Source organism: Podarcis muralis, chromosome 13 (assembly GCF_964188315.1).
Source record: "Podarcis muralis chromosome 13, rPodMur119.hap1.1, whole genome shotgun sequence".
Classification (NCBI taxonomy): Eukaryota; Metazoa; Chordata; class Lepidosauria; order Squamata; family Lacertidae; genus Podarcis; species Podarcis muralis.
The window spans coordinates 28,910,984-28,929,832 of record NC_135667.1 but is presented as its reverse complement, the minus strand read 5'-3'; the positions used below and the strand labels follow the sequence as shown (position 1 = coordinate 28,929,832).

At 44.8% G+C, this 18,849-nt stretch overlaps 1 protein-coding gene across 8 annotated transcripts in view; it reads left to right on the top strand.

Moving 5' to 3' along the window:
• The window catches only part of MED24 (mediator complex subunit 24), a 53,211-nt gene extending 38,037 nt beyond the window's left edge, over positions 1-15,174 (top strand). For 3 of the 8 annotated variants that reach the window (XM_077917287.1, XM_077917281.1, XM_077917283.1), the window contains 10 exons: positions 31-209; positions 768-867; positions 1,292-1,467; positions 2,343-2,607; positions 3,964-4,145; positions 5,643-5,736; positions 7,811-7,925; positions 10,937-11,017; positions 11,920-12,068; positions 14,074-15,174. In XM_077917287.1, the coding sequence (XP_077773413.1) occupies positions 31-209; positions 768-867; positions 1,292-1,467; positions 2,343-2,607; positions 3,964-4,145; positions 5,643-5,736; positions 7,811-7,925; positions 10,937-11,017; positions 11,920-12,068; positions 14,074-14,190 (1,458 nt within the window). In that variant the 3' untranslated portion in view covers positions 14,191-15,174. The remainder of the gene's footprint in view (positions 1-30; positions 210-767; positions 868-1,291; positions 1,468-2,342; positions 2,608-3,963; positions 4,146-5,642; positions 5,737-7,810; positions 7,926-10,936; positions 11,018-11,919; positions 12,069-14,073) is intronic. The other 5 variants (XM_077917289.1, XM_077917286.1, XM_028701527.2 and 2 more) reach the window with 3 other exon arrangements.
• Positions 15,175-18,849: the final 3,675 nt, after the last annotated feature.

Sequence of the window (18,849 nt, the reverse complement as noted above, 5' to 3'; positions counted from 1 at the left end):
GCCCAACCCCTTTGGCCATCTCTCTTTCAGGTGATCCTTTCTGAAGCTGGTCCACCTGGGGAAGTGCCTTTCTTTGAGACCTGGATGCAGACCTGCATGCCAGAGGAAGGGAAGATCCTCAACCCTGACCACCCTTGCTTCCGGCCCGATTCCACCAAGGTGGAGTCTCTAGTTGCTTTGCTCAACAATTCGTCAGAAATGAAGTTGGTGTAAGTAACTATGCTAGAATAACTTTGCTGAGGAATTGGTGTCCTGAAAATAGCGAGCTGAAGGTTCCCTTCTCTCCTGAGCGCCAGTCGCTTTCTTCATGCTGCAGGGCTGTTCATTGTTTTCTCTGTCCATGCCGTAGAGCGGATTCCTAAACCTCTTGGCTTTTGATTTCTTAAAGCAGGTTTCTAGTCCTCATAGTTGAACACAGAGCAGGCAGTCTCAGTAGTTAAGATGTGGGCTTTCTGTGCATCCTTTGCTGCTCCTGCCTCCTTCCTTATCCTGTGTACATGGTTTCACCAACATTTAAGTTTGGTGCCAACAAAACCTGCAAATGGTGCATAATTCTGTTTACTGGGGGAGGGAGAGACTGGCGCTCAGCCCTCTGCCACTTAGAAATCTTTGCTCAGCCCTCGCTTTTGAGCTTTTAGCTAATACACTTTCAAGAGAAGAGGAGGCAGGTTTGGAATGGGGGAAGGGAATGGCTAATGATCTCCTATATTACTGACAAGTTTTCCCATTGATTCTTTCCCTCCCTGTATATCTTTGCATCTGAGCAGGCAGATGAAATGGCAAGAAGCGTGTCTGAGCATCTCTGCTGCTATCTTGGAGATCCTGAACGCTTGGGAGAACGGGGTTCTCACCTTTGAGTCCGTCCAGGTAATGACAAAGAGCAGGCTTTTCTAGTGAGCCTTGTATACAAAGGAGATGTGTTGCTGTTCACCTTTTAAAAGCCCACCACCATTCAGATGCAAAAATCCGAATCGGGAATGGTGCAAAAACATTCTGGGCTGTACCATGCAACAGGGAGGCTGCGTGTTTCTCCCTTTATAGAAAACCTCTCTGAAAAGAGAAAACTGTAGCAACAAGCTCACTACACAATCCTGATGATTTGGTCTTTAGGCTTGTTCTTTCTCTTGCATATGGGATGCATAGAATTGAGAGTTGAAAGTGATCTTAGAACTACTACTGCAGTTGCAGTATGTTTGGTATCCAAACCATCCCTCAATGAATGAAAAGTAAAAAATCTAGAGTCTCAACAGCTGCCTTCTTGCCTTACTTTCCCTCCTCCTCCCTTCCCCAGAAAATCACAGACAACATCAAGGGGAAGGTGTGCAGCATGGCTGTGTGCGCTGTGGCCTGGCTCGTAGCTCACGTCCGTATGCTGGGCTTGGACGAGAGAGAGAAGTCATTGCAGATGATCCGGCAGTTGGCAACTCCCCTGTATGCTGAAAACACCCTGCAGTTCTACAGTGAGAGGCAAGTAAGAGCCTGGGTAGCAGAAAAGAGGGTGTTAAGCTAAGGGTTTAAAACGTGGGGTAAAGGCTGCATCTGTAGGGCAGGTTAACCTGCTTGCATTCTGCTTTGTGCCTCCGGTGCGTGTTCTGCTTTTTTGTATGATTTCCATGCTGATATCATGTGTCTCATAAAAAAAACACTGACTTAAGCATCCTGAAAGATCAGAGATAACTGGGAGGTGGCCCAGGCTTTTTGCTGCATGAAAAAAAAAAAAAAAAGTTCAAATACTCTTTGGTTAAAGCATAGTGCTGATAGTGCCAAGGTTGTAGGTTTGATCCCCTTATGGAACAGCTGCATATTCCTGCATTGCAGCGGGTTGGGCTAGATGATCCTCAGGGTCCCTTCCGACTCTACCATTCTGTGATTCTATGGCTCCACAGGCAGTACAGGCAGTGAGCAGTTGATCAGCCACGTTGGGCTACTCTGGCTACCAGGCCACACTGCCGCTGTTCTTAAGGTGGCCATCCTGGGACAAAAACAACATCAGAGGGAACCTGCAGTGTGAAGCTGCTGAATTGCCACTCATTCATCTGGGTCTGAATGGAGACAATGGTTTCCTGTCCCAGTGTGAGTGTTAAATTTACACAAGCAGCGCTAAGATAATTCTGTTATTCCCCGATCACTGCTGCTGTGAAGGGTCATTTTGCAAATATTAAGCTCTGGTCAAAGACTGCTTCAGCACATTCCTTAGAGCCTCAACCCGATGCCTTTAGTTGACGTTTTGCTTGGAATTTGGGGGCATCAGCAACTTGGAGCTTCCGAAGAAGGCTTGATAAGGATGCAGGTTTAGGGTGGTCATACTTTACCCCTTTTTCTCTCCCCTGCCCCCCGTCCAGAGTGGTGATCATGAGTTCAATCCTTGAGCACATGTGTGCTGATGTCCTGCAGCAGACAGCTGCGAATATCAAGTTCTCAGCCACAGGGGTCGTCACTATGCCCTACTGGAACTTCCTTCCTGCCAAGAAGCCAATCAAAGAGGTGCTGATGGGCGTCTTCTCCAAAGTGCTGGAGAAAGGCTGGGTGGACAGCCGCTCCATCCACATCTTCGACACCCTTCTGCACATGGGCGGAGTCTACTGGTTCTGCAACAACCTTGTCAAGGTACGGGGCACATGCGAGTACTGTACTTTTTCAACAGCTAGAAAAAAGACTTCACCTATTGGAGGCCTTACGTTGTAAATGGTTTTCCTGAAATTGTTGTGGGTGCCATGCTTTAGTAGAAGATGTGGGTTGTAAATGCTTAATAAATAAGTGGAATAGCTTTGCTTTTCATAAAACAGGTTGCTTTACCTAAGTGGTCAAAAGGCTCTGAATTTGTTCTGAAAACCCTCACTCACTCTCCTGCGAGGCAGAAAGGTTTTCTTTCTGCATTCCCAGTTGGGTGAGGCAAGACTGAAGCAGAGAGAGAGTGGCTTGCCTCTAAGTCACCCAAGGGATTCTCACAATGACGCCATGATTTGGATTCTTGGCCTTACCGTAGCTCATTAGCAGCTACATTCAGCTTAGATGAGGCTACTCGGAATTGCAGTCTCTTGATGCCTGGCCTCAGCTGCATGCCTTCCTATATGCATATTTGAGAAAGACCTGTGAGCTAATTAGGAATAGTCAAGTCACATAATTCTAAGCTCACTCCCCCCCCCCCGATATATTGCCTGTTGTTAATAATAATAATAATAATAATAATAATAATAATAATAATAATAACAACAACTTACACCCCACCCATATGACTAGGTAGCCCCAGCCACTGTGGGCAACTTCCAACAGAATATAAAAAAACCAAGAGGAACATCAAACATTAAAAACTTCCCAGTACAGGGCTGTGTTCAGATGTCTTCAGAACATCTGATGGGAGGGCGTTCCATAGGGCAGGTGCCACCACCGAGAAGGCCCTCTGCCTGGTTCTCTGTGGCTTTACATTTCACAATGAGGGAGCTTCCAGAAGGGCTTCGGAACTGGACCTCATTGTCCAGGCTGAACGATGGAGACAGAGACTAAATGTCCACAGTGATGGACTCAGGTGGAACTGCAGCGCAGACAGATTCCAAAGGTTCAGGACCATGACAGACAGTCCTGGGGGTATTTGTAGCTGCATGTAGTGGACTGAATGCCTCCTAAGTATATTCCCTGCTCTTAACCATCTGAGAGGTGGGCTTATGTAGGTCAAAATTATGCCTCTCTACCTACCCCCTCCACTTCTTTCTGTTGGGGATACTGCAAGAGGAATGTTTCTTCTGCTGTGTTTAGCTGCACAGTGCTTTTCTATGGGGCTGTTTCTGACCACTGACAAAGCGTGGGCAAGAGAGAGAGAGAGTCTGTGTGAGCTTTGTCCACGGCCCTAGGCTGCTATAGGCTCCCAGAGTAGTTCGGCGCTCATGGCATTAAGCGAGGAGTGAATGTCGCTGCTCATTGCCTCTATCCTCTTGTCACTTTCTGTCGTTCTCTCTTCCCTCTCAGGAGCTGCTGAAAGAGACACGGAAAGAGCATGCAATGCGGGCTGTGGAGTTGCTCTACTCCATTTTCTGCCTGGACATGCAGCAGCTGACGCTCACCCTCCTGGGACACATCCTGCCCAATCTGCTCACAGACTCCTCCAAGTGGCATATGCTGATGGACCCTCCGGGCAAGGCTCTTGCCAAGTAAGAGATGAGCAGACAGGTGTTAATGAGCCCCAATTCTGTGCCGGTATGAAATCCACAAGCCAAAACTTGATGTGATGTTAAGAACACCGGTGCCATTTTTTTTTTGCACAGTTTATTCAGTTTCTGGTTGCCATGAGAAAGGGAAAAATATTGAGTGCAGAAGCTCTGTCTCCAGCTTCCTGGGAATCCTGCATTCCGTAGTTACCAGGTACTAGTGAGGTTACAGGGAACCAGGCAGAGGGCCTTCTCAGTAGTGGCGCCTGCCCTGTGGAATGCCCTCCCATCAGATTTCATGGAAATAAGCAACTATCTTACTTTTAAAAGACAGTGGAAGAAAGGGAAGTTTTTAATATTCATTTGGGAGCTGCCCAGAGTGGCTGGGGAAACCCAGCCAGATGGTAAAGGTATAGGGACCCCAGACCATTAGGTCCAGTTGTGACCGACTCTGGGGTTGCGGCACTCATCTCGCTTTATTGGCTGAGGGAGCTGGTGTACAGCTTCCAGCTCATGTGGCCAGCATGACCAAGCCGCTTCTGGCAAACCAGAGCAGCGCACGGAAACACCGTTTACCTTCCCGCCGGAGCGGTACCTATTTATCTACTTGCACTTTGATGCGCTTTCGAACTGCTAGGTTGGCAGGAGCAGGGACCGAGCAATGGGAGCTCACCCTGACGCGGGGATTCGAACCATCGACCTTCTGATCGGCAAGTCCTAGGCTCTATGGTTTAACCCGCAGCACCACCTGCGTCCCAGCCAGATGGGCGGGGTATAAATAATATATTATTATTATTGCCCTGTACCCTTTCAAGCCATGAAAACTAGAGTCTTTCCTTCCTTCCTTCCTTCCCTTTCTTTCTTTCTTTCTTTCTTGTGAAAACATTTTGCTGAGCGCTTTAAATCATGTGAAGTAATGATAGCTGAAAGCTAGAAGCAATAAGACATGGGAAGTTAAAAAATGACCACAAATTGCAAATGCTGTTAGAGGCAAACTTTGGGAATGAAACATGGGAGTCCTTCCAGCCCATCTCCAAGGCCCTCCTAGAACTTCAAAGCTGAATTTCCGCAAACACTAACAAGAAACATATTTTTATGCATCAAGGCAGTAAAAATGGCACAGTTTCACAACCCAAATGCAAGCTTCTAGGGTTCACTCCATTAAACCACAAGCTCGGCTTTTCTCATATTGCCCCAGCAATATGTTGTTTCCCCCCGTTGAGGCCGCCTTACAAGCTTAGCGTGACATCTTGTGTGCTGGGGTACCAGGGATGATGGGGTCCAGGGAGTGGAAGAATGCATTTATTGATGTAAACTTTAGGAGACATTCTCTGATTACTGATCTCCTGCAAATATGATGCTAGTTTCCCTGTACTCCATATACGGTATGAGAATGTCGTGGTTCAGGAAAACCCACATCCAGTAGGAATAGCAATAAATAAATAAATAAATAATCACTTGTCCTTCTTTGGAGCTGATGTGTGTTTCTTTTTCCATTAGGCTGTCTGTGTGGTGTGCCTCCAGCTCTTACTCCTCCCACAACAAGGGGCAGACTTCGGCTTGGCAGCGCAAGAGGCACCGGGAAGATATAGAGGTAAACTGCTGTTCCCACAAGGATGTTGGGAAAAGGAAAACAGGCCGCAGTGGATTGATAAATGCAATTGGAGTGGCTGGATTTGAAGAGGCAAGAGGAATGAATGGGGGAAGGAGAATTGTGCAAAAAAGCAAACTTGTACAATTTTCAGTTGTAAAATTTAATTATGATTATTCATTTTTAAAAATTAATCGCAATTTTAAATTGCAAGCTTAGAGATTGTAGCAAAGGAATTGTCTTTCCTTGACCTCTAAGAACATTAGAAACCAGCAACACCTTGTTGGATCAGACCAAGGATTCAAATCAACTAGCGTTTTGTTTCCAGGAACAGCCAGTCAGTTGCCTCCGAGAGGCTCAGAAAAAGGGCATGGAAGTGACAAGCTTCCCTTAATTTATGTTCCCAAAATCAACCTGGTATTGAGGTTCTTTTTCACTACCATGACTAATAGCTGTTGATAGACGTGACCTTCAATAAGGTGATCTGATCGTGGTTAGCTATCTTCCCGCCCCCCCCCCCCCCCCCTGATATTGTGTAGCATCTTGGACTGCATGCAACCCTATCTGAAACAATTTCGGACTTTAGTTTTCCTTACTTGCTTGCATTAAAAAAATATTATGCAGACCCCTGAGATATGAAACTTTTTATGATACCAAAGTGACTCCCTATGTTCGCTAAGCTCTTGGGCAGGCATAGGCAGACTTGGCCCTCCAGATGTTTTGGGACTACAACTCCCATCATCCCTGACCACTGGTCCTGTTAGCTAGGGATGATGGGAGCTGTAGTCCCTAAACATCTGGAGGGTCGAGTTTGCCTATGCATGCTCTTGAGAACTTCACCAGAGTCCATGCATCAGATAACGTGGCTCTGCAGTGTCAGAAATTCCAAAAACAATTATTATTAAGTGAGCACATGCAGAGAATAAAAGTTCTGTATGAAAACGAGGTGTGGCGCACACGGGAACAGGAAAGTCATTTTTTTCTCATTCTATCCCTCGCTCGCTCCCTGGATGCTTCTTCAGCTGATCCAGTGAAGGAGAAAAACCATAGTTCAGTAAGAGTATATTCTTGGGTTACAGGAGGCCCCAATTTCAGTCTTCAGCATCTGCTGGTTGGGCTGTGAAAGTCTTCTGCCTGAATCCTTGGAGAGACATGGCAAGTCAGGGTAGAAAATACTCTGCTAGGCGGATCAACAGTCTGACCTTGGTACAAAGCAAGCTTCCAGGCTGGTGACTGGGAGTGGCTGCCAAGACCATATAACACCAGTCCTGAGAGACCTACATTGGCTCCCAGCACATTTCCGAGCACAAAGTGTTGGTGCTGACTTTTAAAGCCCTAAACAGCCTCAGCCCAGTATACCTGAAGGGGCGTCTCCATTCCACCCTTCAGCCTGGACACTGAGGTCCAGCTCCGAGGGCCTTCTCGGTGGTGGCGCCCGCCCTGTGGAATGCCCTCCCATCAGATGTCAAGGAAATCAACAGCTATCTGACTTTTAGAAGACATCCGAACGCAATCCTGTTTAGGGAAGTTTTTAATATTTGGTGTTTATTGTTGTTGTTGTTGTTGTTATGTTGGGAGCCACCCAGAGTGGCTGGGGAAACCCAGCCAGATGGGTGAGGTATAAATTTATTATAATAATAATTATAATTATAATAATAATAATCCCTGTTTCCGTGAGATCAGTGTGCAAAAGCAGCTTGTTGCATTTGCAAATGGAACAGACATTTTACAAACAAGAGGAGGATAGCATTTCATTTCTGCAGTGTGTCACATCCATTGTGGAGTAGCTCAGCCCAGTGAGGTAGGTTAGAACTGGAGTTTGAATTGGGGGCTTGTGGGTCACAGTTCAGTCTCGGGCATCACACTAAAATGGCTCTCTGGCACCTCTTCTTCCTTCTTTTAAATATGCTGATGAGAAATGGAGTATGTGAATCATCCTTTTTTTTGAGAGAGAGAGGCAAAGGTACAAGTCCATACATGAATGACAAAATCAGGACCAGACCGCCTGCCTTATTCATGGTTGTGTATATCAGTAACCTTGATGGACTCTTTTCCGTCCTTTCGGTTCCTCATCCAGGATTACACCAGTCTCTTCCCGTTGGATGATACCCAGCCTTCCAAACTGATGCGCCTGCTCAGCTCCAATGAGGAAGACACCAGCATCCTGTCTAGCCCCAGTAAGTGGAATCATGGTGAGAAAGCTTTTCCTGGAATTAATATGAGTCCAAACAGGCTCCCTGGAAAAGACTGGCCAATCTTGAATCCATTCTAAACCTGACTAAAGCTCATTCCACTTCCTCTCTCTCTCTCCTTTTAATCACGTCAAAACAACAACTTCTCTCCATCTGGGAGGATTCAGATTAGTTGGATCTATTTAAAACATTTTAATATTTTGCTTTTTTTAAAAAAAGTTATTTATTGTGAACTGTGCTTTCTCCAAGATAATAAATAAATAGGTATAAGCCACAGGAAATGAATGTGGGGATTGCTTTGTTTACTTCAGGGAAAATTTAGGTGTGCTGTTTGGAATGGGTGGAGGCATCAGAGCTCAGTGTAGGTCACATGCCAATGCAGCTCCTCAGCTATCTAGCAATTCTGGCCCTTATTGGAGGCTTCTACACATCATTTTGATTTGTAATTGTGCCCCCTGGGAGGGTATGCTATCAGGAGCATGTAAAGGTAAAGTTTCCTACCTTACTGACTTTTTAAAAGTTAAGGATAGCGGCGCAGCGCAGAACACTGTCGGCAGTGGAAGTGTCCAAAACAGTGTCTGGCTCAGCGTAGGCATCCAACTCGGATGGAAGAATCTCTTGATATGAAGGAAGACATGGCGCAGGAACTAAAAACCAAAAACTACTAGATGGAAAGAAGACAAAAGTCCCTACCAGAGAAGAATGGCAGGTTACGTTGATGAATTATGCTGAAATGGCAAAAATGACCGGAAGAAATCAGAAACCGGGAAGACCGAAATTTCAATAAGGAATGGGGGAAATGTATAATTTATCTTAAAAACCATTGTGTAAACAGCTAAAATCATTAGTAGGATTGGAATAGCACTTGTAGCTTAATGTTGAGTTTTGGATATAATGGAGATGTGAAAGGTTTGGGTTGTTATAAAAGATGCAGGAGGAAATGGTTAACACAAGGACCCACAAAGGGGAGGAAGGAAGTTCAGGAGTTTGTTTGGAATCTTGTTTTTATGTTGGTTGCTGGACTGTAAAACTTTAAACTGAAAAACTAGATATTTTTTTTAAAAAACTAAAAACTACTTAGAAAGAACAGAGACCTGGGTGGGCTGTGCCCAGGAGGAGCTGTAAAAGCTAGGAAAAGGTGCTTCATGCCACAAATCCCACTTGGGCTTTCTGTGTTCTGGGGGACCAAGAGCCACATGCAAAGAGAAAGGCCACTTTCCTTTGCAGCTCCAGTTATCAGCTCACAAATGAGAACAAGGAGATCAAATGATCAGTAACTTTGTCAGTAGGGGAAACTAGTGACCTCTTGTTTATGGATATGGAGAACATCACTGCTCATCACCTTGGATTCTTGCCCGGTGATTCAGGGATCTTGTTTTTGTATATTTCCATTGCTCTCCAGGCTCGTGATTTCCCTTTATTTTGATATCCTTTTGTTGTGGTTTTACTTTTGTCTACATAACAATGCAATTGGGGAGTTTTCTCTCCCTAATTCCTCCTGTCATAGCAGTGATTTGGCACACCCGTGTTTCCTCTCTGATTTGCATACAAGATTATTTACAACCAAGCCTCTATCCTTGATCCAGCTATGAATCAGAGGGAGTGTTGGAATTTAACTTCCTTTCTTGCAGCGTCATTGCATCTGATTCCACTCTCAGGGCAATTCCATGGCAGAATTGTGGAAATGGATAAAGAAGGTCTGTGAAACCCACCATCCAAGGCTGGACTGCTTAGCTTTTAAACACTTGGTGGTGCAGTTGATTTTGTAACCTGTCTTTGTACATTCCTCAGTTATGCCATGTAGAACAGATCTGGGCACAATTGATTTTGTAACCTGTCTTTGTACATTCCTCAGTTATGCCATGTAGAACAGTTCTGGGCACAATTGGCGCTGGATTCAGCAGTTGACCAATCTCTGTGTTCATTTCTTCTTTAAAAAAGAAGTAGTTTCTAGTCCTCTTAGGATATTTGCAGCAGGTACTCAATCACACCTTGTTCATTTTTCTTTTTTTAGTGTTCTAACATGCAATGTGGTAAGATGAAGTTAAATCTTTACATTTATATAGTGCAGGGGTGGGGAACTGGTTATAACTAGCGGGCCAGATCGTTCTCCCTCTCTCTACCAACAGCCAGGTCCAAATTTGACAAGTGGGCAGGGCCACCACCTGTCATTCACCTGACATCACACAATGACATCAAGTGACCCTTATTTGCCCACATGGTTTGAAATCAATGTGCTGACAGAGGGACAGCCTTCAAAGTGCCAGTGATTAACTGATCTTCGGATCTTGGGAGTCCCCTTGCAAACCGCTCTGGAAGACCAGATGATCTTGCTGGATCTTGACAAACTCTTCACAGGACTCGATGATCAGCTGATTCTTGAATGTTGCAAAGCCCTGTGTGCAGTGCTTTGTTGGTGCCACCAATCAGCTGATCGCCAATGCTGCAAACCCCCATTTGGCTTGATCCAGGTCTTTATGCATCCCATACCTGTCATTCTATATTACATCAGGCATAGGGCAGGTGCACAGGGCTTGTCCAAACTGGCCTCACAGAACAAATTGGGGGCAGTGGGCTGGCAAAGCCTAATTATGCTTGCAGGCTGGAGCTTCCGCACCCCTGACAGACTGCTTTCATATTCCCAAATTTTTTCACTTACGTTACTATGTTGTAATCCTTCCAATAATTGTGCATAGTAGGTCAGTGCTATTATTCCCATAATGCAAATGCCTGAGAGAAAATGGCTTGAGGCCTTCCTTGTGGAGGTAACATACTTTGAACACTTGGAAATTCTAAATTGTGGTGCTGTTAGTTTAGTGTAATGTTGTTGAACATTAGGATGGTGATCCAACATGATCAAAGCGACTTGCCAGAAACCTGCTGCTGCTGCCATCTTGTCATCCCAAGCCCCTCAGGCAACCATTAGAAAAGGGAAGGAAGGTCCAGTTCAAAGGCATTTCCTGTTTGGGACGCAAGTGGTCACCAAACTCTGGTATTTTCTCTACTTTCAGCAGACCGCACGATGAGCACTTCGCTGTCCGCCTCACAGCTGCACACAGTCAGCATGAGAGATCCTCTCAACAGAGTCCTAGGTAAGCCTCTTCAGTCCTAGCTAAGCGGAGGGGAAAGTTATAGAAGCAGGCCAGGCACCCAGCTGGCCTGGTTGAAATGTAGCTCAGTTTATGTGGGGCTTCGTTTGATGATCACTAGGGGCTCAGCTGTGAGACCTGCTTTTAAACGTTTCATGGAATGATAGAGGTGGAAGGGGTCTTTGAAGTCATCTAGTCCAACCCCCCCCCCTTTATCAATGCACAATCTGCAGTGTCGAATAAAACCACGACATCCCTGCCAGGTGGTCATTCAGACTTCGCTTAAATCAAAGCAGGGGAACCTATCCCCTCCTGAGGCAGTCTGTTCCACTGCCAGGCAGCACTATGTTAAATCTCTCCAGTACCATGAACTGCCTGCTTGGGCAAGCCACAGCCTGCCGGCGTGCGGTTACTGATGTTGGCATAAACTGTATCTGGGATCTTGTGGCTGCCAAACGAAAACCTGTTGGAGATATAACTGCAACAATAGCACTTTGTGGGGTTCTTGTAAGGATCACAGAGAAAAAATGCACTTGAAATTCTATCTATAGATATAGATGCATGTATGTATGGTAAATATTACTATTAACATTATTACAGTCGTACCTTGGAAGTCGAATGGAATCCGTTCCAGAAGTCCGTTCGACTTCCAAAGCATTCAACTTCCAAAGTGTGGCTTCTGCAGCCAATCAAAAGCCACGGAAGCCCCATCGGACGTTCGGCTTCCAAAAGAATGTTCAAAAACTGGAACAGTCATTCCAGGTTTTGATCGTTCGCGAGCCAAAATGTTTGAGACCTAGGGTGTTTGAAAACCAAAGTATGACTGTATTTTTAAAAACTGAAAAGGCCTCAAAATAGGGGTTTAGAGGAGACAGTGCTTAGTTCCTCCCTCTTCTGCTCCCCAGCCAACCTCTTCCTGCTGATTTCTTCCATCTTGGGAGCCAAGACAGCCGGGACACACACACAGTTTGTTCAGTGGTTCATGGAGGAGTGTGTAGACTGCTTGGAGCAAGGAAGCCGTGGCAGCATCCTCCAGTTCATGCCCTTCACCATGGTGAGCAACTCCCATTTTCCTCTTGAAGATTTCTGTAGTCTCTCTTTGGGCTCCTGGTCCATTGCTGCTCTCTAGCAAAGCTTTTGGCTTATAGGGGGCTGCAGGCAGACTTCTTCCATCTGACCTGAGTAAAGGCCCATTCCCTGCAGTTTTCCTCACTCAGCTGTCACAATTCATCATGGCCCCTGGGAAGTAAGGAATCATTAAGGGAAGCCACCTCCATACCTTTGAGTGCCCTATTTTAGCCCCTTGAACTTCTGAGCCGTGCGGAAAGAACTGTCACCTGGATCTCGGTCCTAGTTGGTTCTTTGCACTTCAGAGTTCAGTTTTGGATGAATTTAACAGATAGAGAACCACATAATGTTAGGGGTGTTTGCTTCCAAAGTGGCTAAACAGTGGTGTACAAAACAGGTGGGTTTTGTGTGTGTGGCGACAATGCACTATATGCCAGCAAAAGTGTTACTATGAGCTAGGTGAGGTGGGGTGGGGATGCCTTCTAAGTACCCAACAGTCATATGACCTGGCCCAGAAAGGCACAAGCAAATCTTCCCTTTGCAGTTCCCCAATGCATATAGACCACTCTTCTCCAACTTGGTGCCCTCCAGATGTTGCTGGACTGCAGCTCCTATCTTCCCTGACCATTGGCATTGTTGGCTGAGACTGATGGGAGACATAGTATAGAACATCTGGAGAGCACCAGATGGAGGAAGGCTGGTACAGATGGTCCATATGAATCCAAGTCTCTTTGGTTCTCTGTTGTTAGGAAAGGCAGACACTAGAGGGAGTCTGTTGGAAGGAATTGACAGCTCCAGAGACAATGACAGAGGAGTAAGTGAGGGTCACCCTAAGCTGCAATCCTGTGTACAATTACTTGGTGTAAAGCCCATTGAACACAGTGGGACTTAACTGCTGATTAAGCTTGCATAGGAATGTACCGTTAAATACATATCATAGGTTGAGAGAAAATGTACTCAAGGAACATAATTGATCCGTTTCTTTGACTCGTACATGCACATACCTCCCTCTTTGAAGAAGCACTAGAGATGTGAGTTTTGCAGAAATATGAAGGTGGGAATTGTCCCCAGCTTTTGATGGTGTCTGTTGTGTGCATATAAAACTATATGTTTAAAGCTTTATTGTGTTTGCACATTACAGAATGTTGGGGTTGGTGTAGAATGTAATCCTGCAGACTTTTCAAAATCATGTGTATAGAAAAACAGTTGAGAGGGAACAATTGTACAAAGGAACAAAATAATAATAACTGTTGTCATTATTATATTTATTCTGCTTTACCTGTTATTCCACCTTGAGCATAACAGGTAAGGTTCCAGTATCTCCTCAGCTACTGTTAATCCTATGCTGGGAGTGCCTAGGCCAGAAGGTATAAATTTTCATGATCAACCTCTTCTTAAAGGGAAAAAGATCTCATGGGGAAATCTACTCCCTCACCACCCTGGAATTTCCAGCTTCCTCAGCATCCAAAAGACTCTGGGAAAAGAGGGTTGTGTAAAGGCCAATTAAAGATTTTCATGCCTTGAGGAAAAGCAGAAAGGAAGAAGCCCAGGCCAGGGAGTTTAGGTCATCAGCTCCTGAACAAACTTCCAGTAGCCTGAGATACGCCTGCTGTTCTCTTGTAACTCTCCTTATCCCCTGTATTTCAAATTTGTTTACTGCCCAGAATGCCTTGGCAGAAAGACAATAAAAAATTTTTATTGACCTTTTGTAGCTATTTATAGCTTACAATTCCATGAATCATGCCCAAGTCTGCTAATATTTACAAGTGCAGTAAATAAATATAAACACCCCTACACGCGGTATGAGACACAGGCTAGGCAGTGCATCTGGACCAGTGCCACAAGCTCTCTTGAGTTGTTGCTTTGCCATGGAGGGAAATGGGTCACTTCAAAGATGAACCTACACTGCACCCCAGAGCTCACTCTGCTAGCATCTACTTGCCACTGACATGTCTTCCTTGACCTCTTTCCCCTTCTTTACTTCTGGGCAGGTGTCGGAGTTGGTGAAAGCATCCACCATGTCTAGCCCCAGAATTGTGCTGGCCATCACGGATCTCAGCTTGCCTCTGGGACGCAGGGTGGCAGCCAAAGCCATCGCTGCCTTATGAGCATCCCGTGGGTCCTGCTGCGGGTGAGACGGGGAACCCTAAGAGCAAAATCCCACCCATGGGATAATGGAGAATACTCTCTGTTCCAAGGAAGCTGCCACATGGCGTGCGTTGAATTGTGTACATGCTTTAACAGAAGTGAGCATTGCTGTGATGAGAAAATACGCCAGGGCAGACCCCTGAGTCGGTTTCCAAGGCATCTCAAGAGTTGGTTTGGAGTCCCCATGGTTGCCATCCCAGCTTTTCCAAGGAACCTTGGCGTTCCAAGTCTTTCAATCCACACTTCCACTTCTCAAACCTGTGACGTCTGAATGTGTCCATCTGTTTTTGCTAATACTCCCCCCCCCCCGCGCTTTTGTTCGTCTTGTTTTATAAATGCCTGGGTGTATCTTTTTGTCTTTAATGGTCAAATACTTGAACAAAGCTACATTTACAAGCAGCACATCCCATTACAAGGTGTCTCAGAAGTGCCATGGTTTTTGATATTTTAGCAGTATGTTTAAAAAAGTTACAGAAATCATTATGAAAACAGCTATATTCTTTTATATATATGTATGTGTATATATATACATAGTTTTTATTCATTTTCAACAATATAGCAGTTTAACAATGTATAACATGTATTCTCAATCTAAAAAATACAAAAACAAATTAAAAAAGTTTCTGATCAAGACATCATTATAATTACATTTAACAATTTTCTAATTAGGTCCATTATGTTTCAGCATGGAACAAAGCCAGCCTGGTCTGGGGCAACCAGTTTGTAAATTTCTTGTAATCTTGATTTATCAAATAGCTTTATTCTATACCACTATTTTCCTCTTCAGGAATATAGAGGCTGAATTTTGCAAACAGGAGAATGTTGACAATCCTACATGCTTCCCCTCCTTGTCTTTGTGTATATAAGTTTAGACAATTTCAGTTGCTTTTTTGTATAAATACTGGGGGGAATCCTCTTAATAAATTCATATGGTGAAACACAGAGCTATGTTTATCCCCTGGTTCCATGATCATACCTTGGAAGCAGAGAGTTTGGGATTGCACACATAACTGAACATCCTGGGAATCTCAGCAAATTTCTAATCATTATGGATACAAAAATAGGCTTTTAAAAGGAGGCTGTTTTTGGTGGGAATCCCAGGAGCTTAGATAGGATAGTGTTGGACTATTGAGCAGGGGTTTTAAGGCCCCCAACCTCATTTTATTTAGCCCTCAGCACGTTAAAATTAACAGGGGTCTTGCATTAGCTTTATTATGGCATAAGCATTTGTGAACTGGAGTCTACCATCGAAAAAATATACCCTATTAAATTTGTTAGTCTTTAAGATGCCACTAGATTTTGATTTTTCTGCTACAGCAGCCTAACCTGGTTACCCTTCTGGAAAAATGTTTGCCTTAAAATTGGTTGCCTTTACATTCCTGATCTAGGATTGCTGTAGATGAGGAAGTGCCACTAAACCCCTATGGTTTCCTGGAAATTCCAGAATTTGTGAACGTGATCGCTCATCGTAAACCATTTGTCTTATTTTATTGCACACATGAGTAATAGGCAGTTCATCCTGCATTCCTTCTGATTCTTGTGACAAGGTCAAGGGGTGGTGGGTTTTTTTAAATTACCTTTGGAATTGTTTCCTTGCAATATACCATGGAAGACTTGGTGAGGATCATTAAGGAGATAGCTGTAAAGATTATTGCGACCACCAGTTGAGTTCTTTGTGACATGGCTTGAACCTGCCTCCCAATGTGTAGCAGATTGCGTTTGAGTTCTAACAAGTTGGACATGGGATGTCAGAGAGCTGGGTGGCTTACAAATTGGGGAAGAAGAGTCTGACCAACAGACTCCGCCAGAGGCTTTGTGTCATGCACTTATATGCCACACAGATGGGACAGTTTGCTAATGAAAGTGGTGGGGTTGCTGATCTAGAACCCAACCATTCATGCTGGGTGAAACTCAAAGCCGAAAACAGTAAGACTTTGTGATGACGTTGGCCCCACCCTACTTCCACATGCATTGTAGGTTGGCATCATCCTGGCAAAACTGCAGCCATGTCAGATAGACTCCCACCTAGCCTCAAGCAACTTGTGGGTGGAGGGAAAAGTTGTCCAGAATCCATTCATGGAGATGAATGGGCTTTGCTCATTTGGTGGGGGTGGAATTCAATTGTCCCAGTTCTGTAAGGAAGCGGTTTTCCCTCCAGATCAAAACTGATTAATTAAGTGCGTACAGAAGAAATATGGGCAGAAAATTCAAGCAAGTGGATGAAGCTGTAGTTGCTTGGTGAAGGTGCATGAAAACCCCTGCCCACTGAACAGTCCAACCTGAGGGATGGGGTGACAGTTCCTTCCCCAACACAAGTACCATTCCTGTCCTGAGCCAATATTTGTTTGCTAAAAGCAGTGTCAGTGCAGAAGGGCCGAAAAGAGTATCTTGTGAAACTTATTCTGACACTTCCAGCTAACGTCCAAAGCATCAGACTCCTGCTGCTTCGCCTGCAGAAAGATGTTGCAGGGGGTTTAATATTTAGTTATGTTCTCTACAGCCATGGCAGGCACTGCAACCTGCCAAAGCTTGACCTCGCCCCCAAAGGCGCACTCCTCCATTGTCTCCCGAAATGGACCAATGAAAGCTACATATTACCTATCTATATGAATGCATTCATATAGCCTGCAGTCTAAAGTGATACAATCCATTCTGCCACCTCATTCCTTCCTCACTGTGCTGCGTGTGTAGACCAAGCCTGAGCTGGATGCACATCTAAAACTTGCGCATGTTCCCGCAGCTAAGATGCCAAATCATCACACTGGACATAACCCACAGGCATGGAAAGAAGAGTCACTCGTGCATTATCTTTTCCCCACCCCGCCCTTTTTCCTTCTGTATGAGATCCAAATATTATTGGGGCTGAGTCTAATGATATGTTTAATGGTTCAGAAGTCCCTGATACCTTATAGGGAGGGGGGCTAGGAAATTCCCAGGATCTTCAGTAAGCCCTTCCTGATCTCCCATTGAATCCAGTAATATCTGAGTGTAATTTACAGGTATTCCTAAAGCCGTTTCATTCAGGATATCCTGGGTGTCATAGCAGCTCTTGCACATTTGCGTCAAGCGCTTCCCAATATGAATCATGAAACCCCAGAGAGTCTGAGGCATTCTGGACACGAGCAGGACCTAAGCATGAGGTAAGGAAACCTCACCACCTGCAAGCCATGCTTGTGGGAATTGCCTGTGATGTACAAAGAAGAGCAAAGGAAAAACTGGGAATGAGCAGGGTTTCCAATCAGATTCTAGAATATTTGTTTGGCTGGCGCACGGCAACACCCCCATGTCTCAATCACACACAGGCACACAGCCAGCGCACAGCTAGCCTGAAAGCGATTGCCAACCAATCGCTGCAAACTGGACTCTGCTGATATGTATTCCATACAAATTTTAATGGGGATTGTGATCTGAACTCGGTAGGATGGTCAGCCTTTTGCCTGGTTGGCTTGGTGAAACGTGTAAAAGGGACCCTAGTGGATTTGGAGTCGATGCTGTTCTTGGAGTCTGGGTTGTGTTTCCTTCCTGTTTGGCTGGATGAGGAAGCAACAACTGACCCCAGTTCATCGTCCAGAACACTGTTGGTTGCCAGGATTTGCACTGGAGCAAGTACGCATGAAATTAATCTCAGGGTGACTCAAAATAAAGTGGTTACACTCTGTATTGGAGAGTGCTTATGTCTGTTTCCCCCCCTTCTTATTTCCTGTGAACAAGATATAAATAGCAGCATGAGTGGTCGTCCAATTCTTATGTAACCCCCTAGAGTTGGAGTGACTTCTTAAAAACGAAAGAGTGGGCCATAAATCCCACAGCCCAGGGAGGGGATGATCAAGGTCTATTGCCTGTGACAGCAGTTGATTGACGTTGGTAGCGCAAGGGACTACAGAGGCCATAGTTGTAAATCTAGGGAGTTGAAATATGATGGAGGCCTTTGGCATGCGGAAAGTACGTCTGCAGAGCCTAGGCTCTAGCATGACAGGGTGTGATAAGAATGTGAAAAGAACATAGCCCAAATGAAGCAAACTGCCAGCCCCTCTCCCTCCCCAGCTTCCTGTTAGAGACTGCAGTGACCCAACAGCAGAAGTGAGTAGCCTGTGGGCCGTATCTGCATGCGCCCCCAGCAAATTAGCAAATCTGAAAATCCAAACAGCTGCCAAATACCTACATCTCAAAACAGGGACATGTTTATTGTTTTGTAATCAGAACAGTATTGTATATGCTTTCAGATTACAGAAGTAGCACCTGATACCATGTTATATTGAGTAACACTACATGAGTTCTATTTTTCTATAGTGTATTACATGTTTTTTATTGAAGATACAGGGGCAAAATTATATGAAAGTCCAGCAGCTGTTTTATTTCCCTTGCATTTGGATACACTCTAAACCAGCAAAAGGTAAAACTAGAGATGACTGATGCACACAAACCGTGGAGAAACAGGTGACAATTGCAAGCAAAAACTCTTTAAATGTCTGTCTCATTCAAAATCCAAACATTTAAAATTTTTACTATCTTACAGCTGTCATTGTGCAGACTGTCTGTGCAAGATTTCATCAAGTTAGGACAAATAGTCAACACAAATAGAAATGGATAACTAAGGAGTATTCCAAGCCAGTGTGAAA